The 26,231-nt window shown below is 41.3% G+C and overlaps 2 protein-coding genes across 8 annotated transcripts in view; both read right to left on the bottom strand.

Moving 5' to 3' along the window:
- LOC113920022 (thiamine transporter 2-like) overlaps nucleotides 1–3,484 on the bottom strand; it is a 42,644-nt gene extending 39,160 nt beyond the window's left edge. For 2 of the 3 annotated variants that reach the window (XM_027590132.2, XM_027590135.2), the window contains exon 1: nucleotides 3,363–3,484. The gene's annotated coding sequence lies outside the window, so the exon portion shown is untranslated. Of the gene's footprint in view, nucleotides 1–920; nucleotides 1,047–3,362 lie in introns of those variants that run through there. The other variant, XM_027590134.2, reaches the window with a different exon arrangement.
- A 317-nt stretch (nucleotides 3,485–3,801) lies between these two features.
- Nucleotides 3,802–26,231, bottom strand: part of LOC113920749 (thiamine transporter 2) — a 39,183-nt gene continuing 16,753 nt past the window's right edge. For 3 of the 5 annotated variants that reach the window (XM_027591049.2, XM_027591048.2, XM_027591050.2), the window contains exons 2-6: nucleotides 15,911–16,062; nucleotides 13,346–14,171; nucleotides 11,606–11,798; nucleotides 9,983–10,124; nucleotides 7,951–9,188 (exon numbers count right to left, since the gene is read on the bottom strand). In XM_027591049.2, the coding sequence (XP_027446850.2) occupies nucleotides 9,012–9,188; nucleotides 9,983–10,124; nucleotides 11,606–11,798; nucleotides 13,346–14,171; nucleotides 15,911–16,062 (1,490 nt within the window). In that variant the 3' untranslated portion in view covers nucleotides 7,951–9,011. Of the gene's footprint in view, nucleotides 3,842–4,268; nucleotides 4,328–7,950; nucleotides 9,189–9,982; nucleotides 10,125–11,605; nucleotides 11,799–13,345; nucleotides 14,172–15,910; nucleotides 16,063–22,750; nucleotides 22,850–26,231 lie in introns of those variants that run through there. The other 2 variants (XM_027591052.2, XM_027591051.2) reach the window with 2 other exon arrangements.

Genomic DNA, 26,231 nt, shown 5'->3' on the forward strand with positions numbered 1-26,231 from the left:
CCATCTCCAGCCCCTCCTCCTCTATTTATTTTATGTGTCTGTGAGTTTGCTTTGTTTTATTTATTTTGTTTTTTAGATTCCACATATAAATGAAATCATACAGCATTTGTTTTTCTGTGTTTGACTTATTTCCCTCAGCATAGTACCCTCCAGATCCATCCATGTTGTCGCGAAAGGCAAGATTTCATTCTTCTTTATTGCCAAGTAAGGCAGCATGCATCCTTGAAATCAGTTCAGTGGACATTTACAGAAGTTTTCTTTGGATCGTTTAAGCCCCCACAAGCTGTTCCTAGGGCCAAAGAGATCCTGTACTATTTCCTGCTAGTGACATCTACCAGTGTCAGGCTTTCAGTGATGTGGTGCTTCCTGCCCATCTGTAAAGCTTCCTAAATAGAAAGTTCAGATGGGAGGGGAAGAGCATTCACATTGAGAGCTGGCTCTATCCCGTGAATGCAACGAGGCTTAGATCCCCTTCTTGTCCCTGCTTCTAGAACCTCCTGATCCAGCTGCTGCTGGTGCTGCTTGGCAGAGTTTCGAAGGTTGCTTCAAGGATGCTTTGCCTTTATTATAACACCTAATAGTACACAATTTTGAGTAAATGTTGCAGCTCTGTCCAACCCTGGGCAAATTTCTAAAAAGCGATGTCATTTAAATTATTATTTGACTCACGTACCTTCTCCATAACAAGGAGTAGAAATCAGAATTCTATACAAATTATTATTTTGCTATTGCCCTCTCTATTCTGACACAATTTTTTACCCCCTCTGGGATGAATAATTTTGCATACTTTATTTTACCTTATGAAGATGAAGCAACGGCGGTCCTGTATTTGGTGAAACCAGGGTCTGAAGCAAAAACTAGAAAGGTGTCTTTCATCAGCTGCTTCTTCCAGCAGATAAGTAAAGCATGTGTGGGCTTACCTTTGTGGGGAGGAGCCTTTACGCAAAAGGAGAGCATTAGTCAGCAAAAAAACCCAAAATTCACAAGGTGAGCGCGGCGTTCTGTCCTCTGCTGCCCTGGGACACAAAGCCAGCCGCCATCAACGGCCATCTCAAAGTTCTGGTCTGTAGGGCAGACCCGTAACACCTGCTGCACATCCTGATTGAGCAGTGAAGCACGCCGTGGCACGCCGTGGCATGCTGCAATCCTTGGCAGACAGGAGGGAAGGACCAGAGTTCATTATCACAGAGCAAGGAGGCCTCCGCCTTTGCCTCGGCAGAGAATTGATTTCTCCTTGTATTAAACACAAATCACTGCGATCGTATTAACAACTGCTTGGAGAAGCTAAGTTTTTGGATTTTCTCAGCACTCACAATTTTGTGAGTGGCCAGAAGACCAGTCAGACACATTCCTGCTGTTACTTGGCTAGTTTCCTATTTTAATCTCACTCCCCGGGTCTCATCCAAAGTCCAATTTTCTTCCTGGAAACAGCTCATCGGGTTGAATTTTTGAGTGCACACACTTGCCTTTCTCTTCCATGATATTTGACTTTAATTCCTATCTCCAAAGCGTGATGCATTTTCCCCCTTCCATTTCCTTTGAGAAAGTCTCCCTTTCTAGGATCTCCTAAGCAACTTGGTCTCTCAGGAGGAAGATTTAGGCATCTGCCTCCCTTTATGGACACTGTTAATGTGCTGCCCCCATTTGTTCTGCCGTATCACCTACAACCTGTTTTTGAGCCACTTCCTTCTGGACGTTTTCCACTGGCTCGAGGCCAGCATTTTTCTTCCTCTATGTGGGTGTAGCTCACAGGCTGGCATTCATCCTCCAGCCAGCACTGTGGATTTTATATAATAACCTCGAAGCTCACATGCCTTCTTAGATTAGGTCAGTTGTCCTTATTATCATTTTGAAAGATAGGAAAGGAAACAAAAAGAAATGACAAGGTTCTCATTTTGTGTTTAGTAGAAGGGAACAGAGTGTGGGATGTGCCTGCCCCCCAGATACTCTGAATTTGCTGTGGGTACTCTAGCCTCCCCCGACCCCCAAGATTCATCCCTTAGCTTTCTTGTTTTTCAAATTTAAATTCAATTAGCCAACATATAGTACATCATTAGTTTCAGATGTAGTGTTCAATAATTCATCAGTTGCGTATAACACCCAGTGCTCATCATATCACGTGCCCTCCTTAATGCCCATCCCCCAGTTACCCCATCCCCCCACCCACCTCTGCTCCAGCAACCCTCAATTTATTTCCTATAGGGGCGCCTGGGTGACTCAGTTTGTTAGGAGTCTGCCTTTGGCTCAGGTCATGATCCCAGGGTCCTGGGATCGAGTCCTGCGTCGGGCTCCCTGCTCAGCAGGGAGCCTGCTTCTCCCTCTTCCTCTGCCCCTCTCCCTGCTCATGCTCTGTCTCTCTCTCTCAAATGAATGAATAAAATCTTAAAAAAAAAAAAATCCCTTAACTTTCTAAGTCACCCTGTCTGTGGAGGAGAAACTCCAATGTGATACCTCTAGTAACAGTGTCTGTTAAGTGGACAGAGCTAAGTTCCCTAATATTGTTTTGCCCCCCATACTAGCTTTTTTTTTTTTTTTTTTTTTTGTAATTCTGAAGGTTTGGAGGAGCTAAACTGGTGAAGATAAATTTGTAAATGACTTGCTTCCCGTTGCCCAAAAGGTCGACATTATTTTGGCAACTATGTTTTACAACCTTCTTTATAACCCACCAATTCCTACAATGTCCTTAGAATAAACTCTGACTAGAAAGTTACAGACTGACACTGGGGATACGGTCTACCAAAATTGGACATCTGACAATGGAAATGTAAGCATTTAGTTAAATTTCACATATCTTCACATAAAATAACATTTTAATTTGCTCTTTAGTGTTCAAGCAGGGAAACCACAGTAAATTTAGATAAAGCCAGCATATGCTGTTCTAATCTGGGCCAGGATCGGCTGGAGCAGAAGCTGACTCTAGAGGAAGTAAGGAGAGTTAATTTCTGTTTCTCTGATGCAAATAGAAAAGGAAGAGGCATGGTTTTTTGAAGCCTTCTGATTAAAAATAAGCTAATGTAGGAACTAGAACAATGTCTGGTTCATACCAAGCACTGAATTAATTATTAATAAGAGGTGTTACCACTTTAGAGGGAATCTCCACTAGGGCAGTTCAAGGTTTTCAGCCTCATACAGACAGTCTCTTCTTTTCCATTAGTGAAATGGCCATAGTTTCCAAAGTTCAAAACGTATGCTCTGCAGTCTAATTAGGCAGTATCAAGAGATATTTGAATTGTGACTGTCCTAGAAAAATGCTACTAATGTGGTCTCTCAATCAAAACTCAGGCAGCCCATGAAAATGTGTATGCCTGGACATCTCACATCTAGAAAAATAATTATTACTATTAATATCAGCCAAGACTTACCGAGCCTTTACTGCATGCTGGCCACTCTTGGGTACTTGATATACACGTCTTAGCTCATTTAATCCTCACAAAAATCCTATGAAGTAAGACTGCTCTTGTCTCCATTTTATAGATGAGAACACTGGGGTGCGAAAACGTGAAGTAACTTTCCCCGAATCATGCAGTGCACGGGAGTATTTTCAGCGGGGCAGTTTGATGGCACGAGCCCAAATCCCCGGAAGCTCCAGCGAATACCACAGCAGACCATCCCATTCCTTCTTGTATTGTCGGGGAGACAGGAGGTTGGCAAATTCAACAAGCTCTCTTTTCTCATTTCTGCTTGTTTTTATTCCTTTCTGGACAAGTTCCGCTCTCTGCCTCTCCCGTTCCCGCATCAGAGATTGCCCAGCTCCGAGTTCTCAGGGCCATCTCCCTCCCTGCCAAACAGTCAAGGCATAGTCCAGATGCCGAGGGCTACACCCTGCTGAAGCCAACTTCCCCTGTAAAGTCAAACAGAGACTTGAGGTTTGGATCTAGATCTTTTTGAGAATATGGGTGGCTGGGGGGATAAATGCAACCCAACATCTTCCCTAGAGTGCCATGATTGAAGGAACTTTAGAATTTTGTGCTCAGTGGCTAAGCTCTAGAACCACAGATTTAGAGAAGACTCCCAGGGCAGCCTCCCACCTGACACCTAGACACCACCTGACTGTGCCTCCACCGGCCCCCAAGCCCCCATGGGTGATATTTTTCTGCCTCTGCAAGAGTAAAAGGACACCCAATGATCAGGTCAGAATATTGTTGCTTTCATCTTCCTTTTTTAACTTTTCAACTGAATATGAGTTGTTTTGATATGAAAGAAATAATCTATGCATCAGGAAAGGACCAGATGCTGTCGAGACTCTAAAGCACATTTTTCCCAGTTACCTGATTCTAGCTTTCCACTACCAGGTGAGCTATTTTCCAGATCTGGACGTTGCCGATACCTAAAAGCAACATGAAATAATTCTTATGGACAGACATGCAAGTGGAATCTGTCCAGTAGAGGGACCATCTTCCTTCCACGTGGTAAAAACTCTGTTTCCAGTAAGGATATAAATGAGAAAGAACTCTAGATTCTTTTCTGGATGTTGGAATAAATAAAAAGGAAGAAGCCATTTGTTGGGGGTGGGGTTGAGAGAAACAGGTGAAGGGGGTCAAAAGGTTAAAAGAAATTAAATAAGTAAAAAATGCGGAAAAATAAGGAAAACCACCCAAAGTGATTCTGCCTGTATTCTGCTATGGCAACAGGGTGCATCTGTCACCTTGGCCAAGCTGAATGGTAAGAGTGCGAAGCAGCCATGCAAGCTCAGAGCTGCTGGGCAGGCCATGGCCAGGCCTTGGGCCACCCCTCCCAGACACCTGTCATTTTTCCACGAGATTGGCAGGCACTTCCCTCGGACCTTTCAACACCCACTACCGTGTGTGCCTCTTCCCTAAAGACCCGGTAACCCTGCTTCTTTGTCAAATGCACACCATGTGCCTCTTCACGTAACCATTTCCTCAAACCAGATCTAAATATTTCACCTACATCAAGGGCTAAGTATAGACAAAGGACAAGTGCAAACAAGCTAGAAGCATAACCTTTTTCTTCTCAGAAACGGTTACTCTCTTGCCGTTTCTATCCCCTTACTTCTGTTATTTATGAATTCTGTTTCTGTTGTTTCCATGAGTTGTTCCACAGACAAAAAAAAGCATTTAACGTATTTCTCCATAAGGTGTTCTAACCAGTTAAGAAACCCCACACCTTACAAAGCAAATCTATGTTTTAATATTAAAAAACCTTTCTCTTTAATGAGATACCAAATGAAAAAAAAATTCTTTTCAAAATACTCTTTTGTTGGGGCGCCTGGGTGGCTCAGTTGTTAAACATCTGCCTTCAGCTCAGGTCATGATCCCGGGGTCCTGGGATCGAGCCCCGCATCGGGCGCCCTGCTCAGCGGGAAGCCTGCTTCCCCTTCTCCCACTGCCCCTGCTTGTGTTCCCTCTCTCGCTGTGTCCCTCTCTGTAAAATAAATAAATAAAATCTTTAAGCAAACAAACAAACCAAAATACTCTTGTCTTCTGCATTTGTTCCTTTTAATTATAGATGTACATTTAGGTTATTCATATATATTACAAAAAAAAATGAAAAAACTTCAGAATGGTTACATGTGAAAAATAAAAATCTCCAGCTCCTTATTCTTCGATGCTAACTTATATCCCAAGAGGTGAAACACTTTTTAAAAGTTAGCATTTTAATTTTGTTATGGGTAATTTACGTGGTGCAAGCATCAAAAGCCATGGAAAGATGCCACTCCCCCCCACCCCCCACATTCCTCATTACTCCTTAGCAGGTAATTGTTATTAGTTTTGTTTGTCCTTCCAGAAAAGTTGTATGTGTATATAAGCTGATATAGGTATTTTTCACCTTACTTTTGCACAAATGATGAGCTCCCACATTTGTTATTTTGGCATTTGACTTCTCTCCACTTAATAATTTATTTTAGAGCCTTTTATCACTATGTAAGGATCTTCCTCATTTTTTTTTTATCCAGTTAATATTATTACAAGTGAATATATTGGTGTACCATAATACATTCTCCCTGTTCCCATGTAGCAACATTTAAACAGTTCCCAATCCTTTCCTAGAAACCAATGAAATCCAATCCCTAGAAACCTAGAAATCCAATCCCTAGAAACACTACTGTAATGAAAAACATCTGTGTGAGTCATTTTCTAGGCAGGTAGTACATCGGTAGGGTATATTTCTACCAGAGAAATCTATAGGTAGGATTTGTAATTGTGACAGTGCGGAGTTTTCCTTCACAGCAATGAAGCTAATCTATATTCCCATCCCCCATCTTTGAGACTGCCTGCTGGCCCATTCCCAGAGAACCAAGTGTATTGTTATACTTTTGGATTATTTTCTAGTCTGCCAGGTGAAAAATGGTATCTCATTGTACTTTAATAAACATTTCCCTCACGAGTTAATTTAAACATCTTCTACATGTCTGAGCCATTTGTATTTCGCTTTCTCTGAATTCCCTGTTCACATGATTTGCCCATTTTTCTATCAGGTGACTGATCTTTCTCTTACCAGTTGGTGTTGGTTCTTTATAAATGAGGGAAAGCAGCTTTGAAGTGTTGCAATATTTACTCCAGGTTGTCATTTGTCTTTTGGGTTTGTTTGCAGTGATTTTTCTTCTACACGTTAAGTTTAGTTTTATGCTGTCAATTCATTTTATTAAATGACTTCGAGGTTTTATACTACTTTAGAAAGATTTGAGGTTATAAAACAATGTTACATGTTTTTTTTCTAGTATTTTTGTGGTTTCGTGTTTTTTTTTATAACTGTGCATTAATACTAGATATTACATATGGATGGAGTTATTCTATCACTTTTGGGTCCAACTTTGTTTTCCTTTGAAAAAAAATTGTTCCAATTTATTAAATATCCCATCTTTTTCTTCCTTTTGTATGAGATGCTATCTTAATCATAGTCTAACTCATTAGGAACTAGGGATTGATTCAGAACTTTTTACTCTTTTCCAGTGGACTGTCCCTTCATGTTGCTATGTTACTGCAGTTGAGAGTTTAAATAAGATTTTATTCTCTGCAAATAATTTAATTTCATTTTCCCATTTGACAAAGCATTTTCCTGGTTCTTCTTTGTTAACTTTCCAAATAAAATTTAGAATCACCCTCACTAGTTCTGAAAAAAAAATGCTGTGTTTTTTCCTCTGAGACAGTATTTAACTTATAAACTCATCTAGAAAGCAGGATCATAGGGGAAGAGAGGAAAAAATGAAACAAGACAAAACCAGAGAGGGAGACAAACCATAAGAGACTCTTAATCATGGGAAACAATCTGAGGGTTGCTGGAGGGGAGGGGGGGTGGATGGGGTAACTGGGTGATGGACACATGTAATGAGCACTGGGTATTATATAATGAATCACAGACCTGTACCTCTGAAACAAATAATACATTATATATTAATAATAAAAAAAAGAAAGCATGATATCTTTATATATTTTTTCTTCCTAACCAACAACAAGATAGGCTTTTCCATGTGTTTAGGTGTTATTTTGTAATCTACAGAAGTTTTAGCAGGCATATTCATATATGCTTTACACATTTATTAAATAGATTACATGTAATTGTTTTGTATTATTTTTGTCCTACCATAAATTGGGTCTTTTACTCCCATGCATCTTGTAAATGGTTGTTGTATCATGAGGGCAGTTGATTTCTATACACTTAATTTCTGCACTGCAATCTTAGTTTTTAGTTGAGTCTCCTGGGTGTATACTTGCATCTGGAATAGTGATAGTTTTGCTTCCTCTTTTACAGTTCATCTCATTTTCTTTTTTTTGCTTGTGTAATTGTGTTGGCTTATACCTCTAGTACAATAAATTAAATAAGGAGAAAAATAGTGATCATCCTTTCCTTGGTTTTGATGTAAGTAGGAATGTCATTAGTTTTCCCTAAGTAAGTGTTGGCTTTGGGGCTGAATCTTATTTTCAGTCCAGTAATCGAATTTTAGAATTTGGAGAAAAGGATATTTGAAACATAAATTTTGAATCAGCATTCTTTATTTCCATGGCAGACTGCTCCATGTTTCCTCTGTTGCAGTTTCAAAGGACACAAGCACAGACGATTCTCAGCACAATTCATCAAAAATTTAGAAAGGCTCTTTACTATTTTTGCACACATTATTTTATGTAGCACAATCTTTGCCATTTAAAAATTAGGTGTTCCCCCCGCCCCATCATTGTTTTCTTACTTACAAATAATTTTAGAAACTCCTGGAAATTTCTTAGACAGAGATCACACTGACATAGCATTAAAACACCTATCTGGGGTCATGGTAGGGATAAAGCTCATTGCCTCCCCTAGGGCCACCAGGGATGGACTTGAATGTCATTCTGTGGACACACAGGAATGTCTGGGGCTATTCCTGAGGTAGAGTTTCAACAACAAAGCTCAGCAGAACACAAAGTAAAAAGTAATCATGACAAAATTAAATGGTGATATAATCAAAAATAGCTTATGAATTATTGTTATGAATATAGCTTTGTGAATCCATGTTGTGGACCCATGTTGTGAATCCATGTTGTCAGAATTGGAGAGAGGTCCTTAGAAATGGGACCAGACCTTGAAATTCGCACAGAACACTGCAAGTTATATAGAAATATACTTAATGGAAGAAGGAGGAAAATGGCTATGTGACAAAAATGTCCCATCTCTTGCCTGTTTTGGTAAGATAAAACAAATATCTAAAGCAAGCAAAGGGGTCAGTCCAGTTAGTATTTCTGCCTATGAATGAGGAACAGCAACTGCAGGATGACTGCAGTTTTCTTGTGGCTTGTGTCCATGCCATTTATATGTCCTAGGGAGTAATCAAAACCACAATTTCCCAATCCTTGCTACTCGTTGGGAGTCCCCAACATGGGCTCTTTGATTGAGATGACGGGCCTTGTCAACTACATCCAGATGGACACATAGCATCTGGTCTAAAACTGAGATTTTGTTGTGGTCTTGAAAAGGTTCATTGAAATCCAGACTTAAGACGTGTGTCAATTTATGGCACTTGGTGACTTTGTGACCAAGAGGGTCCTTGCTCAGTGGATGCAGTGGCTGCCATAAGGTTAGAGTTTTGTTCCCATGATGACATTCCTTAGTCCCTCTGGGTGGGGCTCATCTGGATTCTGACTTGTAGCACAACTCTGTGCTTGCTTTTGGCATTTGGTTGAGTAGATGATGTACATGCTTCTCGTTAGAAAAATGGCGGCAATAACTGCAAAATAACTCCCATAAACTAAAAACTAGAGAAAAACAAATAGAATTAACTAGACACACAAAAATATGACTGCCTATGTCATTGATAATACACAGTGATGGTGCTGATTTGCTTGGATTATGGGATAACTAAGACCAAGGACCTTAATATGGGTCATTTAGATTTACACAATACTTTCTTCTTCTATCTTAGAAGAATCAGCCATAAAAGTATAAGAAATGCAGTAACTAAGAATGTGGGTTCTGGAGCCAAGTTTACTTGGGTTCAAACCCCAGCTAACACCACCAATCATGAAAAAACACTAAGTCCCATTGATCTATGTGTTTATGTCTGCAGGACAGTGCAATGCTACGAGTGAATTTTAGATAATGAGGCTACTTCTTACATGCCTTAACCTCCCCCCCTTTCCCAGAGCCAAATGTAAAATGTGAAATTGGGCTAATTTCAAGTCCCTCAGTGGAGTAGGGAAAAGGAACTGAGCTCTGCAGCCATGTACCATTTTTAGTCGAATCTCTTAACCCTTGGAAGGGGATGACGGGAGGAAGAGCAGACATACAGGGGACACAGTTACCGGAGTAGCACCTGATGAGGTGTTAGGAGCCACAGGCAAGGGCTAACCAACTGTGTTTATTGCTGAAAACCTACTTGGTGTGTTACAATATGATAATTAAGGAATTGCTTATTTAAAAATTTGCCCAACTAAGCAATTCAAGAAATTAAATATTGGCTGTGGTGAGGCTGAAAAAACCTTTCAGATTACCTAGGTATTCTACATTCCCCCAACTACCTGACTAGGAAAACGGCAATACTGCAGCTTACCTGAATGCTGATTGGCAGGTTGAGTCCTTTCTGATCTACTACGATCACTGTCATAATGGTCTGAATCACCAGGGCCATGAAGGTGTTCATTCCAAACACCAGGGCGTAGCGTTCCACATTCAGATTAACTGCGATCTGAAATCTATCATTAAACGTTGAATTACGTTTTTTTTTTTTTTAAACAAAATACACATGGGACTCTTACCTTTAAAAGACAGAAACTGAAGATAAAAGTGATGTCTTGTTACCAGTACTCTTTGGCTAAATCTCCTCCAGTTTAGACAAACAGGTAGAGCAAAGAAAGGGAATTAATTTTAAAAATACAGTTGAAGGCTGAATTAAAATACCAGTTGAGGAAATATGACACAATTCCTCCTATCCAATTTAATGCTTCCCAGAAATGAAACCTAAATATTCTAAGTTCTCATAACCTGAGAACTTAGATAGCATCAGATTTGATGCTATCTGATTTTAGATAGTGTTTCACAGTGAATTTTTATGAAAATGCAAAAGCAATATCCAATCCATGGAATCATTTGGAGAGTTATTCTTTTTATTGTCAATTGTATCAACAGCTTCTAAATTTTGGTAGGTGAGTTATTTGGAAGATCCAAATCATGACTGGCTGTGCAACTGAATGAATCTGTAATTAATTTGTTTTTAATAATTAAATAGATTTTGACATCTTACGACTCATGATTGACTGGCAAATGTATGTTATTTAGAGCTCTTCTGTGGCAAAGGTAAAGGACTTTTGGTTCTGAGGATTCTTAAAATGAAAAGAAGTAATGTAATCCTACCTTAACAATGTCCTTTCGCATTAAAAAGAGAAACTTAAGAGATATGAGTTTGATTCATTAAACTGACATATTTCCACAAAAAAGTCAACTTGCCAACAAGCTTATGCTCTTTCTTTTGTTCCGTGGTCTTTTCAAAGTCTGCTTATATTTCTGTGTTTCATCAATTCCTTATCAAACATTTTTCACACATTAAATCCCAAAACTTTTTATAATAAAGTTTCTGGCTCTACTTCTTTCATATGATTTGAAATTCAAATATTTCTTATCTCTTTTGGTTAATACCAAAGCACATTTCCAATAGTCAGCTTTCTCTGAACTTCTATATGGAACAAAACGTTTTTCATTTAAAAAAATGATTTCTGGGATACATAGTTTCTTATAATCATTGCATCTACTTTTTTCAATATCCAACTTTTTATAATTTGCTGAGCATATTTTGCTTTACACAAAAGTATACGCCTGGAATTACACAAACAACTAAATGAAATTAACTTTAATAAACTTACTCAAAATCAGATTGCTCCACACCTTGTTATGGCAAAAAGCTTGAAATAAAAATCACAACCCGACAGTGTATCATTGCTTTTGGTTTATGAACCCACAGAACTTCTTTTTTCTTTGATGACTAATCTTAGCAACATTCACAGGGTAAATAGTTAAATGAAAGCATGGCTTAATTGTGTCCAATTTAATATGTAATCAACATTTAATATTGCAATTGATTAAAATCCTTCTGACGTTCTGCAAGGAACTATAGAAATGCTACAGAAGAGAGAATATGGTGTGGGTTTAGGAGTGGAGAGAAGTGGTTGGTAATACTCACACTGCTATGGTTATAAGAAGCATATAGCTGGACTTGAATATCAGATAGCCAGCATAGCATGCCCAGATGTCGGTCGTGTAATTCATGAGAAACAGAGAGCCTGCACTAACGATGGAGAAAATGGCTAGAGCCAACTCTCCCAGAAGATCCCAGTTGACTTTCACATAGCCCACTGCAAAGGCAGCCATGGCCCCTGAAAAAGAAACATTAAGGGAGATCCAACACATTGACTTTGCACGTGGGATAGGTCAACACGCTCTCTTTAAAAAGCCACATCTTAGGCAAATCTACAAGATGAATATGTGGCTGTCACAAAAATAGTGTGATCCACCTAAATGTGGATTTATCTTTTTCTCAACCAGGTTTGCCTTTGACTTCTCTCTTTACCTACTCTTCTTTCAATCAGGTAATTGCCACACTTTTAATTAGCGTCTACCACATGCCATGCAGTGCACCCTGCGGAGGGGCCAGAAAGGTTCTTTATCACAGCAGCGCGGGGAGAAATAATACCTAAACCCAGTCACTTGCTACAACATAGAAGAAGAGTGAAAGGGCTGCTCTGGTGTATATCTAGCCTGTCCATACTTGCCTTTCTTGTTCGCTGTTCATCGTAAATTTTTTCAATGGGTAATGGATGTGTTGCCCTGGGTAGAAAATTTTAGTCTTTATTAGTAATCTTAATCTTCTGGTCTCCATCGCAATGTCTTTGAGATCTGGCCTCATTTACTTGAGGTTTTCAGCGAACTCTATACTGACTTATGGAGTTCAAGAGATTGAATAATTGGCAGTCGTTAGGGTTACTATTTATAGTTCTTTTTAACAAAATGAAAGGTATTTATGTTTCAAATTGCTGATGTTTGGTTAATTAACTTTTCCACCTGTGATCCAGGAAAGAACCAGTGTTACAAAAGAAATAAAATTCTTTCCTCCCCAGAATTTGGAACGTAAGAGAAAGAATTCCAGTGAACCAATTCTAGTGCAGTCCTGGTATGCAGGAGTTAAGGTGAGGCCTCCCAAAAGAGAGACAATAGGAGAACAAACACCACATGAGTTTTCTGAAATTTTTGGGAAATGAGGGTGTGGAAATCTCCTACTTCCTAGAAAATATCTTTAAAGTCTCAGTTGAGTTTAAGTTTCCACTTACCAGGATATAAATATTTATTACAGAGTAAACTTCAAAGGCAGATTTCCTTCTGATATTAGAATCCTGACTCTCACATTTATTCTACTTCTCACTTAAATCTCTTAAGAAAGCTACTTTTGGAAATTTTGGCATGGAATCTAGAATTGCCAAAGGTGGGGTACTAGCTAAATCAAATCCTTTAGTAACAAAACTCCTCCAGTGGTAATCTGGAAGCCTTGACAGTTCAATCTATTACTAAAATAATAAAAACTTCTTACTTATATACGAGGTGAGTATTTTCCTTTGGATATAAAAACAACCTGGAAGAATAAGGGGCATTACTAACCCCTTTCCTGATGATGAATTGGAATCTTAGGAATTTGGCCAGAATTTAATCATTTGGTGCTTAATCCTGAGCTCTTGAGTTACCTGCTGTAACTCTACCACACTGAATAGAAGTGTCATGGTCCTCTTTTCTTTCCAGTGAATCTCATTTAAAAAAAATATTGATATGCCCTCTGAACAGAACTAGTTTACCACCATGGAGTTTAGCAACTGAAGACATAAACTTAAAGGGGGTAACCCATTCAAAGGAAGATAAATCAATGTTTGCTTACCTCCAAAGGTTGCAATAGCTTCTACTGCCCCATTATAGATTGTAGAACTCTGGGACGGTGCCTTGTAATCCCACAGGATTTGAACATAGTTCAAAACCTGGTTAAAACCTGCTGTGGAGAAGGCCCACCACAGGGACCAGTAGAAAAGTTGCTTTGAGGAGTAGCACTCCTTCAAATCTTGGAACCATTGCACAAAAACACTCAACGCTACATTTCGCGGCATCGGGCTGCTCGACGGACCACCATCCAGGTTCCCTGAAATGGTGGCTATTTCTGAAGTGGGTTTCTCTCCGCCGCCTGCTGTGTTAACTTTGTAAGGTGCATCTGATGCCGCGTTTTTGTTTGGTGGCTTCCGTACTTCTTTGCCGGGTTTGGCATGAAAAAACATGCTCTTCTTAGGCATTGGTAGGAAAAGTGACAAAAGAAAGGCCACCGAGACGGAGACCAAGGATATGACGTTGAGGTAAAAGTACGATAGGCTGGCCAGGGACACCAGGAGCTGGGCCAGCACCGAGGCCGCCGTGTAGGCCACCAGCGTGATGCTCCTGCAGTAGCTGCTCACTTTCTGGTAGTGCTCGGGGCTGACCACGCTGTAAATGTAGGCATAGTAGGCCACCTCGGTGGCGGAGACCATGCCATAGAAGAACTCCAGCACCTGCATGGCCTTCACTCCCTGGCCAAATACAAGCAGCAGCCAGGTGATGATGAGGCTGATCCCTTGCAGGATGATGACTGGCTTGTAGCGGACATAATCGGTAAGGATGAACACGGGGAGAAGCAGCACCAGGTAAGAGTATGTCCAAATTGGAAGGATTTCATTGGTGATCTGTGAGGTTGAAAAGTGGATCACATAACCATGCAGCACCGGGAGGTAAAAAGGATACCTTTTTAGGTAGTACATTACTAAGGTACAGGTGGCTTGCCCAATAGCAAATTCTGCATCCAATGGGATAGGATGTTCTTTATTATGATGGAAAAGCACAAGAGAAAACTGATTTTCAAGGAAAAGGGAGCTCCTTCCCCTTCTCCAAAACAAAACCAATTTATAAATGTATGTGCCTCCCAACGTAAGAATATATTTGCTTAACGTGCAATCTGAACTCTCTTAAAGTTAAATAGTATGTACATTTGAGTTAAATTAGTTACAAATTGTTCAACAGACACTTCAGAGTTTTTCAGGCTCTTAAAAAATACCACTCTTTTCCTGTTCAAAGATTTTAACAATTAGACAATGTTAGAAGAAGCGACCACCTTTTTGTTTATTTGATCCATCACTGTGTCATAAATGTCCAGAGTCTAATGAACATACGTGAAGACAGCAATGAATAAATACTAACCTTGCAGAATTATAAAGTGGGAGCAAGTAATGCACTGGATTTTCTTCCTGGCCAAATTTGCTGGGCTCCCAAAGCCTCTTCCCTCCCAACTCTACTGGTTAATCTCTGCTTACTCAATTCTGGCCTCAGTTTGATGTGGGTATCTCATGGCTCTCGTCAGAAATGCCGGGGACCTCAGTGATCAGTCCTAGAAGGGAGGGACTGAAGGGGCTGATCTCTGGGGCAGGATATGGGTGTGGGGGCAGCTCTGTCAGACCAGCCTTTGTTCTGTGCCCCAGCTGTCGACAGCAACCTCCGTGGGCCCCAAGGTCAATGACGAGGGAAAGCTCAGTGACTGGAAAGTGGGACCAAGTGGCACCTCTGAGCATGGGTACAACTGGTCCACAGTGGTTGCAGAAGCAGACCCCACTGGGTTCACCGGATGATTTGCAACCTGTATTTGTTTGTCCTTTGTTTTGTCTTAATCGTGATAGGCTTCCACCTGGAAAAAATTGGAAACGGGGTTGTCGCGAAGTGATTTTACATCACCGCACAGCAAGCTTGCTTTTCTGTCCGTAGCACCTCATCGCCAAATTAACTAGTATTGAGGAACCTTCCAGGTGAAGCCACACACTCTGCAGTGCTTTCGTGGTTATGGCTGGAGATGATAAAAGCATCACAGGGTAATTCTCCAGTTGGGTGAGTACGTTTTCCTGTTGCCCTTATTATAAAAAAGGAGGTGAATCTTTTCAGTAAGAGAATTTGGCCTTCAGGGGAAGATAAAACTGAGAGATAAAGCTGTTAATGTCTCACCGGCTGGTCGATAGTTTTTCACAATTGAGTAAGTGTCCTCAAGAAATGATACGATTCTTTATCAGATCCTGCTTATGCCTCAGCCGCCCAGAAGGTTGTGAGGACTAGATCCTGTGCCTGGCAGAGATTTTACTTTACGGTTAGTGTAACAAATCAATTGAGCCTGAAAGTTACCAAGCATTAAGACTAATGGTAGAACTCCATAAAAGTTAAAATATTTATTAGACATATAATGTGCTATGGTGTCCCATTTCTGTATGTGTGAGGAGGGAAGAGTAGTTTGAGTCGTTGTATTAAATGACAAATACAATGAAAACGGGATCGGAGAGGTCAGTGGGTTCATGTCTCACGTTGAATGAAGCCCTAATGGCACGTCCTGTTCAAATCCTGTAAAGTTAAACTATGTTAAGATATGTCTGTATGTATGTTAATTTACCTCTGAGCTGGTCAGGTTTTTATCTGGTCCAGATAAATACGGGATAAGGAAGGGTTCTGAGGGTCTCATCATGGAGAAAAATCCAAATAAACACAGGACCACCGTGGGATAAATCCAGGAATGACTTGGTGAAGTTTTGAAACAATCCATGGCTGATCAAATGGAAACAAAGTCAAAATTAGCTGATGTTTACTTACTTTTGGCATCCTGGATATAATGAAAAACCGATTTCTAAATGTCTTGTGAAAGGGTAAAGTTTCATCTGTCTGCAGTTGAAATGGAAAGGTGAGTGATGAATAAATGTTCTCAAATACTCCTTAGGTGCACCAGTCAAACCCTCCTTTGTCAATGGGCTTCTTACTCACTATTGCTGGGACAGGTTACACCTCCTTAGTGTTCTTCATCACGAACGTGGTAAGGAGTAGTTACTAATAAATGGTAAACATGGGTTAATTCATGCTTGAAAGTAAGTAAAACATTGGCTGGTGAGTTACCGGTGTACATGTGGTAGGTCAAGTACCTCTAGGAGGTCAAATCCAACTTAACGCAGATTTAGTGGATCAAGTTACTACTAATCTGCCCACTCTATTTTGTACTGTGACTCTGAAATCTTTCCCACACTGAATGGCGCGTGTTTATTTACACATTTATCTCTCCATTACACTATCCCTTGCTTTGTATGGTGCTTGACACATAATACACATCCCAGATACTTTTGTTAGGTGTCTCCAATCTGAGAATTTATAATTCTTCAGTTAAAAAAAAATAAAGCCAGATAAAGATCTGACTGGCCATTTTTCCCTATTTTCCCCCATTCCAGACTGACGCTAAGTCTACGCTGGGAATGCAAGGCGTCACTCTGTAGACGACTAATCTCCTTTTCATTACCACTGGGCCCACTGCTTCTCATGGTCTGCAGTTTCACACCACCCAGTGGGGCAGGGAGCTAATTAATAGTTCACGCTTTTTTTTTCCAAGCCACAAATAAAATTGCTTGAAATGCAAACTTCAGACAGAAAGTCCAGTGGAAAATCTGAAACAGGAAAATTCCCTCTCATTCCTTCACATTTGGGATCCAGCTTTACTTATGCAGCATGGGGAATGGGGAAACTAACTTGCTGTATGATGCTTTTCTGCATATTATCTAATTAAGTCCTAATAATAACTGTAGAATAGATACCATTTCCCCAAATTCCCAGCTGAGCATATGGGAGATCCAAGGTGTCCTCTAACTGCCTTCAAACCACATGATCAAGATTTGAATCCACATCTCCTGGATTTCTATCTGGGTCCTTTCCCCTGCTCCACTCTGCCTCGTTCTGGTGGCCCTTCCTCCTGGGCTGCTGGTAGCAACCTAATGACAACCTTTCCTCGCAGGAAGGGAAGAAAGTGTTTTCATGAACACACTCATCCTAAAGAATATGACTAACTACATAGAACCTCCAGGGTCAACTGTAGTTTGAAAGTGGGCCCAAGAGAGGGAAAGTGATGCTCACTCCAGAAGAGCATGTCAGTGGGTGCAGTTCCAGGCGTCTAGGAAAAGGAAACTTGTTAGGGGCTAGTGAGGTGGGGAGGGCCTACTGGGCCACCATATCTTTTCACAAGGTGACCTGGACAGTGGCACAGTTCTTTCAAGTTAAATGAGGGGAACACTGTCTCTGTTTTTGTCAACAAGACCCTTGATGGAAACAGTGCAGAGACAATGGAAATCAGAATTTGGACGGGATTATAATTTCGAGCAATGCTGACAATGTGAAAATTTTGCTAATAGCGTACTGGGTTTGACTGCCCTCAGCCTTCAATGCCTGGGATTCACCTCTTCCAGGGTTGCGAGGAACACCAGCAAACCGCTGGGGCCTTCTTTCTTCGTGAGTCATGTGCTTGCAGAGAAGTCTACCCTGGGAAGACAACCGCTGAGGCTTGGCTATCTTTCAAAGGACGGTCTTTTTTTTTTTTTTTTAAAGATTTTATTTACTTATTTGAGAGAGAGAATGAGAGACAGAGAGCACGAGAGGGAAGAGGGTCAGAGGGAGCAGCAGACTCCCCGCCGAGCAGGGAGCCCGATGTGGGACTCGATCCCGGGACTCCAGGATCATGACCTGAGCCAAAGGCAGTCGCTCAACCAACTGAGCCACTTAATGGGGTAACATCTGTTGACGCTACATCTAGAACATTCTCTCCATCTAGCTGACCGTGGATTGTCTGTTGCCTTCAAGTCATTATCTTCTCCATGCATCTCAGAGAACTAAGTCTACTCCCATGGTTCCCTGGGAGTAGAGTCTTTTTTTAAAAGATTTTAAAATCTTTTTTTAAAGATTTTATTTATTTATTTGACAGAGAGAGACACATCTTTTTTTTTTTATTTTTTTTAAAGATTTTATTTATCTCTTTTTTAAAAGAGAGATCTCTCTTTTTTAAAGATTTTATTTATTTATTTGACAGAGAGAGACACAGCGAGAGAGGGAACACAAGCAGGGGGAGTGGGAGAGGGAGAAGCAGGCTTCCCGCGGAGCAGCGAGCTCGAGGCAGGGCTCGATCCCAGGACCCTGGGACCACGACCTGAGCCAAAGGCAGTTGCTTAACCAACTGAGCCACCCAGGCGCCCCTATCCCTTCCATCTCTTAACTGTCCTAATACTCCTACCCAACTGCATTTGGCTGGAAAGGTCACACAGAAAAAGATGGTCTATCTCCCATGAGAGTGTAAGCAGGAGGGCAGGGCTTTTTGTTTGGTTGGTTCACGGCTCTATGCCTCATACCTAGAAGTGTCCAACACATGGTATCTCTTGCAGAAGGAAGAAGATAAAGGGCAAACCTCACTACTGAGAACTAGTAAAGTTTTGTCTGCATTTCCAGAGTGGACTGCTAGCTGCATCAGGGGAAGGCTAGGGAGGTCCTTAATTCTACACGGGCCTCGCAGTTCAGCTGTGCATCTGTAAAATGGGGTAATGATGCTAACTACATGTGTGGGCTTTCAGTGAGCACCAGTGAGCCTTGACTGATATCTGGAGGCACCATGTTGGGCACAGAGTTACTGCTCAAACACATGGCGTTTCTCTTCCCTTTCCTCTCTTCACGTTGGAGGATCCATAGTGATTCTGGCTTAATGAGGAGAAAATGAGGGAAGGTTTCTGACCATAGTTGAAAACAACTGAGAAAGATCTGGGGGGCTCACACCTGCATCCTTGCATCCTGGGATGCTGGGCTTCCTTTCCTCACTCCTTTCCCAGCCTCCTCCCCACAGAAACAAACACAGGCTCCAAAGCTAGGTTTTCTGCCAGAGGAAATAGGAGAAGGCATTCAACCAAACATTAGCAGGAATCCTTTAGCCTGGGAGGACTGGGCAGAACAGCACGGGTGACCAGACCCTTTCCAAGGCCAAGTCTTGCCTGGTGTCTCTTCTTCAGCCTGCAGGGCTCCAGCCCTTGTTACTGCCTACTGGGAGACTTCTCAGCGGTGATTGTCTGGCTGTTCTTTCCCCTTCCCCCAGCCCAGGGTCCCCTTGTCTAGCACTGGTCGCATTCCAGAATCCTTTCCTACTCTGGCCACTTAACAAAGACCATGTGAACTTGACTCGCTTATCAGATGGCCTGGGCACTTGGAAAAATAGGGACTTCCGGGCTCCATCCCTAAGATGTGGTTCAGGAGGTACGGGGGCCACGGAATCTGCATTTATATAGAGCGATTCTGACACAGGAGGCCCAAGGACAATTTGTCCCTTTCCCATCCGCTGGGGGCAAACTGGCTCCATGCCACAGCCTTGGAGCTTAACAGGGTGGAGGGGGAAGCAGATGGAAATCGTCCAGGGAGCTTTTGCAAAACTACACGTAGACACACGACCCTGAAATTCTTTTCTGGCTCTCCAGGCCCTGAAGAGTCCAGGACAGGTGGGAACATCCTCAGGTGACTCTGATGTTTTGGATATGCCTCTCAACATTCTGTCTGCCCCAACCCACTAACCCCTTCTCCTGTGTGCACATCACTCCCTGTTTGTGACCCATTCTGTCCCAGTCAGCTGAAAGCCTTTTCCGGTAGGGGCCCTTGAGTGTCTGTGTCTAGCTCTGAGTAAATACCATGGCTCTGGCTTCTTCAGTTCCACAGCACACAGGTTCTGAAACTCTCCAGCCCAGCATGACCTTTCACCCACCGTCTGAAGGCAGTGATTTTGTTCTTACTTCTCGCACACAGGTAAAATGGTAACAATCTATCAGCTATTGTCTGTGTGGCTCCTGCTTTACACCAAGTATTGTATTAGTTGCTGTATATAATTATTGTCTCTAATCCTTAGAACAGTCCTAATTATACACATTATATATATCTATAATTATATATTTTATATAATAATTATATACAGATATTTATTATATAAATAATTATAATTATTAAATATGGTCATATTAAATAAATGTAAGTATAATTATAGGATATATAATACACATTTATTATATTTGTTATTACATGTAGTTGATCCTTAAACAACAAGTTTGAACTGCATGGGTCTACCTATAGGCAAATTTTTTTTGATAAATACAGTATAGTACTATAAATCTATTTTCTCTTCCTTATGATTTCCTTCTCTAGCTTACTTTACTGTAAGAATACGGTATGTAGGGGCGCCTGGGTGGCTCAGTTGGTTAAGCATCTGCCTTTGGCTCAGGTCATGATCCTGTGGTCCTGGGATCGAGTCCCGCATGGGGGGGGGTCCTTGCTCAGTGGGGAGCCTGCTTCTCCCTCTGCCCCTCCCCCAGTTTGTGCTCTCTCTGGCTCACTCTCTCTCTCAAATAAATAAATAAATAAATAAATAAATAAATAAATAAAATCTTTTAAAAAAGAGAATACAGTATATAATACATATAACATACAAAATATGTGTCGACTTTTGTTATCAGTAAGGTTTCTACTACTGATCTGATCAACAGTAGACTATTAGTAGTTAAGTTTTGGGGGAGTCAAAAGTTATAAGTGGATTTTCAAACATGTAGGGGGGTGGCATTCTTAACCCCTATGTTGTTCAAGGATCAACTGTAATTACATATTTTTTATATGTATCTGAAGTGTCCCCAATTTCTCAGACGTGGGAACGGAGCCTCCTCAAAGCTCATGGCCACTCCACTAAGAAAGGTTAAGACTGAGTTCAGGGTCGGGTCTGTTGGCGCCAAGTTTACATCTTCCCTCTACTCGGGTGGGTAGATGCTTCCTACTTCTGTGGCACCGATTCCGACTCCTGGATATTTTCTTCTCATTTCCTCACCGGCCACTCCCACAGGCACTGTCAACATGGCCTCTAGGTTTCCAACCGAACAATCTCTGCCCAAATCATTCCCTCTTTACTGGAGAGACCTCTGGCTAATGGTGTCACAAACCTTGGAAGTACTGATCACAGCCTTTTATTTTTATCTTATTGAGGAGATGCCGCTCTTTGCTGTCACCATGACTATGACGATGATAATCAAATTACACAATCTATAATTTCTACATTTGGAAGAATATTTCATTTTTTTCCTTGACAATTTTCTGGGGTAGATAGAGAAGATGGGACTGTCCTCATTTTGTAGATAAGGAAACTGAGGGCCAGAGGCAGTAACATGTGTGCAGGTTTTCACCTTTAACCAACATTAGAGCCTGGACTTGTGCTTGGTTTTTCTAATTCCAAGTTCAGTAATCTTTCCTCTCTGTTGAGATGCCTGGTCATACCCTCGAGCTTCCAATGCCCATTTATTCTAGGATAATGTTTTTCAGATTGTGGATGTAAAAAAAATTTAGTGGGTTGCAAACAGTATTTCTTTTTTTTATTTTTTATTTATTTTTTATTTTTTTAAAGATTTTATTTATTTATTTGACAGAGAGACACAGCGAGAGCAGGAACACAAGCAAGGGGAGTGGGAGAGGGAGAAGCAGGCTTCCCGCTGAGCAGGGAGCCCGATGTGGGACTCGATCGCAGGACCCTGGGATCATGACCTGAGCCGAAGGCAGACGCTTAACGACTGAGCCACCCAGGCGCCCAGGATTTCTTTTTTTTTTAATATCCTCTTTGCAGATAAAATATATTAAGTGTCAAAGTGCACTGCAGAGTGAGGCTATTTTTTTTCAGCTTTGTTTGGATTATCAGTATAGAAATACACAAGAATGATCACACTATATATTACATCTTTCTGTGGGACACAGTCATGGGGCTAGAAGTTACAGAGGAAAGGGGTGCCTGGGTGGTTCAGTCGGTTAAGTGTCAGACTCCTGATTTCGGCCCAGGTCATGATCTCAGGGTCGTGAGATCGAGCCCCATGTCCAGCTCTGCACTGGGTGTGGAGCCTGCTTAAGATTCTTTCTCTCCTTCTCCCTCTGCCCTTCCCGCTCACTCACCCACGCTCTTTATCTCTCTCAGAAAAAAAGAAAAGAAAAGAAAAAAAGAAGTTGCAGAGGAAAATACAGGACTAAATATTTACTCATGTCTCTCATAAGCACACCTGTTAAGGTCATCATAGAACACCTGTTCTGTTTGGGAGGGCCTCAGCCTTCATGGCAAAGCACCATCCTGGAAAAAACTGTCCTTTTGCTACTTTTCCATGTATCATTATTTTTGACCTTGTAATATTATCTTCCTCCTAGAGAGTACTCTAAACCTTTCCTCACTTCATTGATTTTAACTCAAGGACATGAATCGGATTGATTTTCTGACCTGATGCTTCTGAAAGCAAGATGTTGATCTTTCCCCTTTCAGTCAGCTTATTGGACTATCCTGACTTGAAGTCTATAGTGAAAATGCCAGAAATACCTGAAAGGCTGAGTGAATCAGCTGCTCCTTTTGGAGACTTGGAACAGCAACTACATCTCCCACAGAGCTTACCTCCATTGGCTGGGCCATGTAGGAGAGTTCTTCAGAGGTCTAGCAACAGCAGCTGGAGGAGGTGAACTCTGGGCATTAGCCTCTGCTTTACTCCTACGCCCCAGTGGTCCTGGGCGGGGTGCAGTCTCCTTGCTCTCCCTGACCAGTGTACTAGAGAGCACCTACTTCTGATCCAGTTGCGCCATCTGCACACGTGCAGCACATCACATGGGCCCCGGTGGTAAATGGCCACGTGCACTGTTGGGGTTACCAGCCAGCACACGTGACCTTCCCTGAGCTTGGGAAACCACGAACACCTTTGCACTAGGAAGTGACCCATCTAAATTACTTTGGAAATAATGTGTTCCTTTCTCTTTTTGCTGGTAAGAAAATAATGATGATTTTTCATTAAAATTTGCCAGGGACCCTTCAGCAAGACTCCGGTCTCTTCTCTCAATCTCTATGCGGGGTCTATTTCTGGAAGACCACCTATTTTACTGCCACTTCCTTTTCTTCAGGCTCCGTGGGGTGCTGTAGTCTTCTTTAGAATCACAATTCCCTGGTTAGTGTAGTGAAACTAACTTTGTTTTAAGGTGCTCATAGACTTTTCTGCATCTCCTAGAAAACGTGGTTTTTAGATTTCTAGATGCAGAAACACAAGTATTCAACCACGATCAGGTTGGGCTGGGGTGGCTTCTCATTATTTTTCTTTTCCTCCTCCTTGGAACAATTTCTTTTTATTCATCCTCTTATGTGTGTTTCCAGTCTCTTGCTTTCAGAGTTCAAGTTTTCATCTCCATTTTCATTCCAATTATTACCGTATTACTGACTTTTTCCCATTTTTATTGTTCTTTAACCACATCTTTAAATCTTTCCAACTGGCTTCAGGTCAATGTCTTTTCCATATGAATGTGCATAGCTTTAATAAAAATAATCAAAAGTGTTGTTTGACTTACAATAGTGTCCTCGAAACTCCCAGCTTTCTTATATTGACCACAAAAGAAGTTCATTTGTCACTATAATTCTATGGTATGGGGAAAAGGAAACTTTTTGTTTATTGTTGCCAGGATTCCCATTTGGACTGAGTTGCAAGGTAAACTTAGAACTCACATTTCCTGGTTGTTGCAGTCTACAGCCATCCACTTGGCTGTATTTCCTTAATTAACTTATAGACTCATTGTGTGAACTAAACCTTTTCCATATATGTGCATGTAAAAATTTTCATGTATTGTTCATCTATGCCCTGGAGAATCATATTGGGCCCGTGCCAATGTGGACCTTATCTAAACTGCAAGCAAGGACAGTGTCCTATTTCCTAAACAATAGGCTATATGTGTGTACTACTATGTGTGTGTGTATATATATATATATTTATATATATATATATATATATATAAAACTCTGTGGCCACAAATATTTCTTAAGTGTATATTTCCATTTGCATGGAATAGGCAACTATTAAAAAGCAAGAACTATAGAAACTGGCACATACTGGTGGGCCTCTTGGCTCCTTGAGGCCTGGGGGTACTTCCCAAGCTAGGGGGACCTCAGGGTGATCAGATTCCTCCGCCCACTCTGACAAGATGGAATTCGCCTCCCACTGCTAAAGACTTCCAAGCTGTGGGCTCCCCGATGCAGGGGACAAGATGACCCAGTCAAAGCAAAGATCTTTCCCAAATCTGGTTTTCCAAAGGTTTCCCACAACAGAGAGCCTGGAGTATCAGGACTTAAGTCAGTGGAAAGGAATCAAATCCTCTTTCATGTTTGTTTAGAAGATGCTGCCGGAATTAACTGAGGTGCTAATACATTTGGAGAAAACTCCAGAACCCTCATTCTCCACCCAGTTCCTGTCCGATCCTCCCTACTAAACGTTCCAGTCATCTCAGAGAGGGTGCCCGACAAGGCTACCGGCATCTGAGAATGGGCTGGCCTAATTTTCACATTGTTCTCCAGAACCTTTACTGCAGTCAAAACATCAATTTCCAATAACAGAGCCTCAGGTTGGTAATTTAAAATAACCACGAATCTCCCCACCTCTAAATGCCAAAGGACTTGGACGCGGGTCAGGAGAGATGATAATTTGCAAACGGTTTCACGCCCCAAGCCCCAAAGCCCTTTTAAAAACAGTTAGGGCCAGTATTTGTCCCATTTTCCAAAAACTCACCTTTCAGGTTTTTCAACACTGCTGGAGCCAAGCCCCTCACCAGACAGAAGCAAACTCGAAATCTGACTACTGAAAACTGAAATATATGCTTGTCACTGACAGCAGAGTATAACAACTAATTATGCCTTTCAGTCTACTTGCTACTAAAGGAGAAGAGAATAGGACTTTGAGTGAAACAGCCACCTAATGGGAGGAACTGCAGTCTGCTTAAGTCAAGGCCAGCTGATGCCGGAGGCAGGCAAGGTGAAGTGATCCCAGGGAGTTGCTTAATTATCATTCTGCTGTTGCAAAATCAGGGATCTCAGGGTGGTTTCACCGATTTCCAGTGAGTTATTGTATTTTAGCCCTCATCTTATTTAAAATGCATTTCACTGATCTCTGCTTCATTCCACACACCAAAACTAATTTGACGTAATCTATTCTAGGAACCATGGAGTATCGTCTAGAAGAAAACAGATCATTATGACACAGGGATCGCAAAATGTGTCGCTGAAATGATAAGGAGGACTCAACTTAAAAGAAAATAAATTGATAAATTGGATTTCATTGGAAAAACATATCTGCTAATCAAGAGATACCACTGGGAAAATGGAAAGGAAAACCCCAGGGAACACTGTAACCGCTAGAACACCTAAGCACAAAAAGACTAGCAAACCAAATGTTGGCAAAGGTTTAGAATTTCTATACATTGCTTGTGGGAAAGTAAAAGGATACCAACAACTCTTTGGAAAATCATTTGGCACTCTATATAAGAAAATTCATAGGGGCACCTGGGTGGCTCAGTCGTTAAGCGTCTGCCTTCGGCTCGGCTCAGGTCATGATCCCAGGGTCCTGGGATCGAGCCCCGCATCAGGCTCCTTGCTCAGCAGGAAGCCTGCTTCTCCCTCTCCCTCTGCCCCTGCTTGTGTTCCCTCTCTTGCTGTGTCTCTCTCTGTCAAATAAATAAATAAAATCTTAAAAAGAAAAAGAAAATTCATATACTCACAATAGTGAAAAAACAGGAAGCAACTGAAATGTCCATTAAAAGGTGAATGAATAAAAATTATATATATAAAAGCAACTAATACTGATTTAATCAGCAATAAAAAGGAATGAACTATGGCACAATTTGGGTGAATATTTAAAAAGTTATGCTCTGCCAAAGAATCCAGGCACAAAACTGTGATTCCATTAATGTAGATAAAGTCCTAAAGCCAGCAAAACTAATCTACAGTGTAGAAACTGGATCAGTGGTTGCCCAGGGTGGGAGACAGGGGAGGGACTGACTGTAGTAGAGCACGAGGGAACTTTCTGGAGTGATGGAATATCCTATATCTTGATGAGATATAGATAAAAGTG

This window comes from Zalophus californianus, chromosome 3, assembly GCF_009762305.2.
Source record: "Zalophus californianus isolate mZalCal1 chromosome 3, mZalCal1.pri.v2, whole genome shotgun sequence".
Lineage (NCBI taxonomy): Eukaryota > Metazoa > Chordata > Mammalia > Carnivora > Otariidae > Zalophus > Zalophus californianus.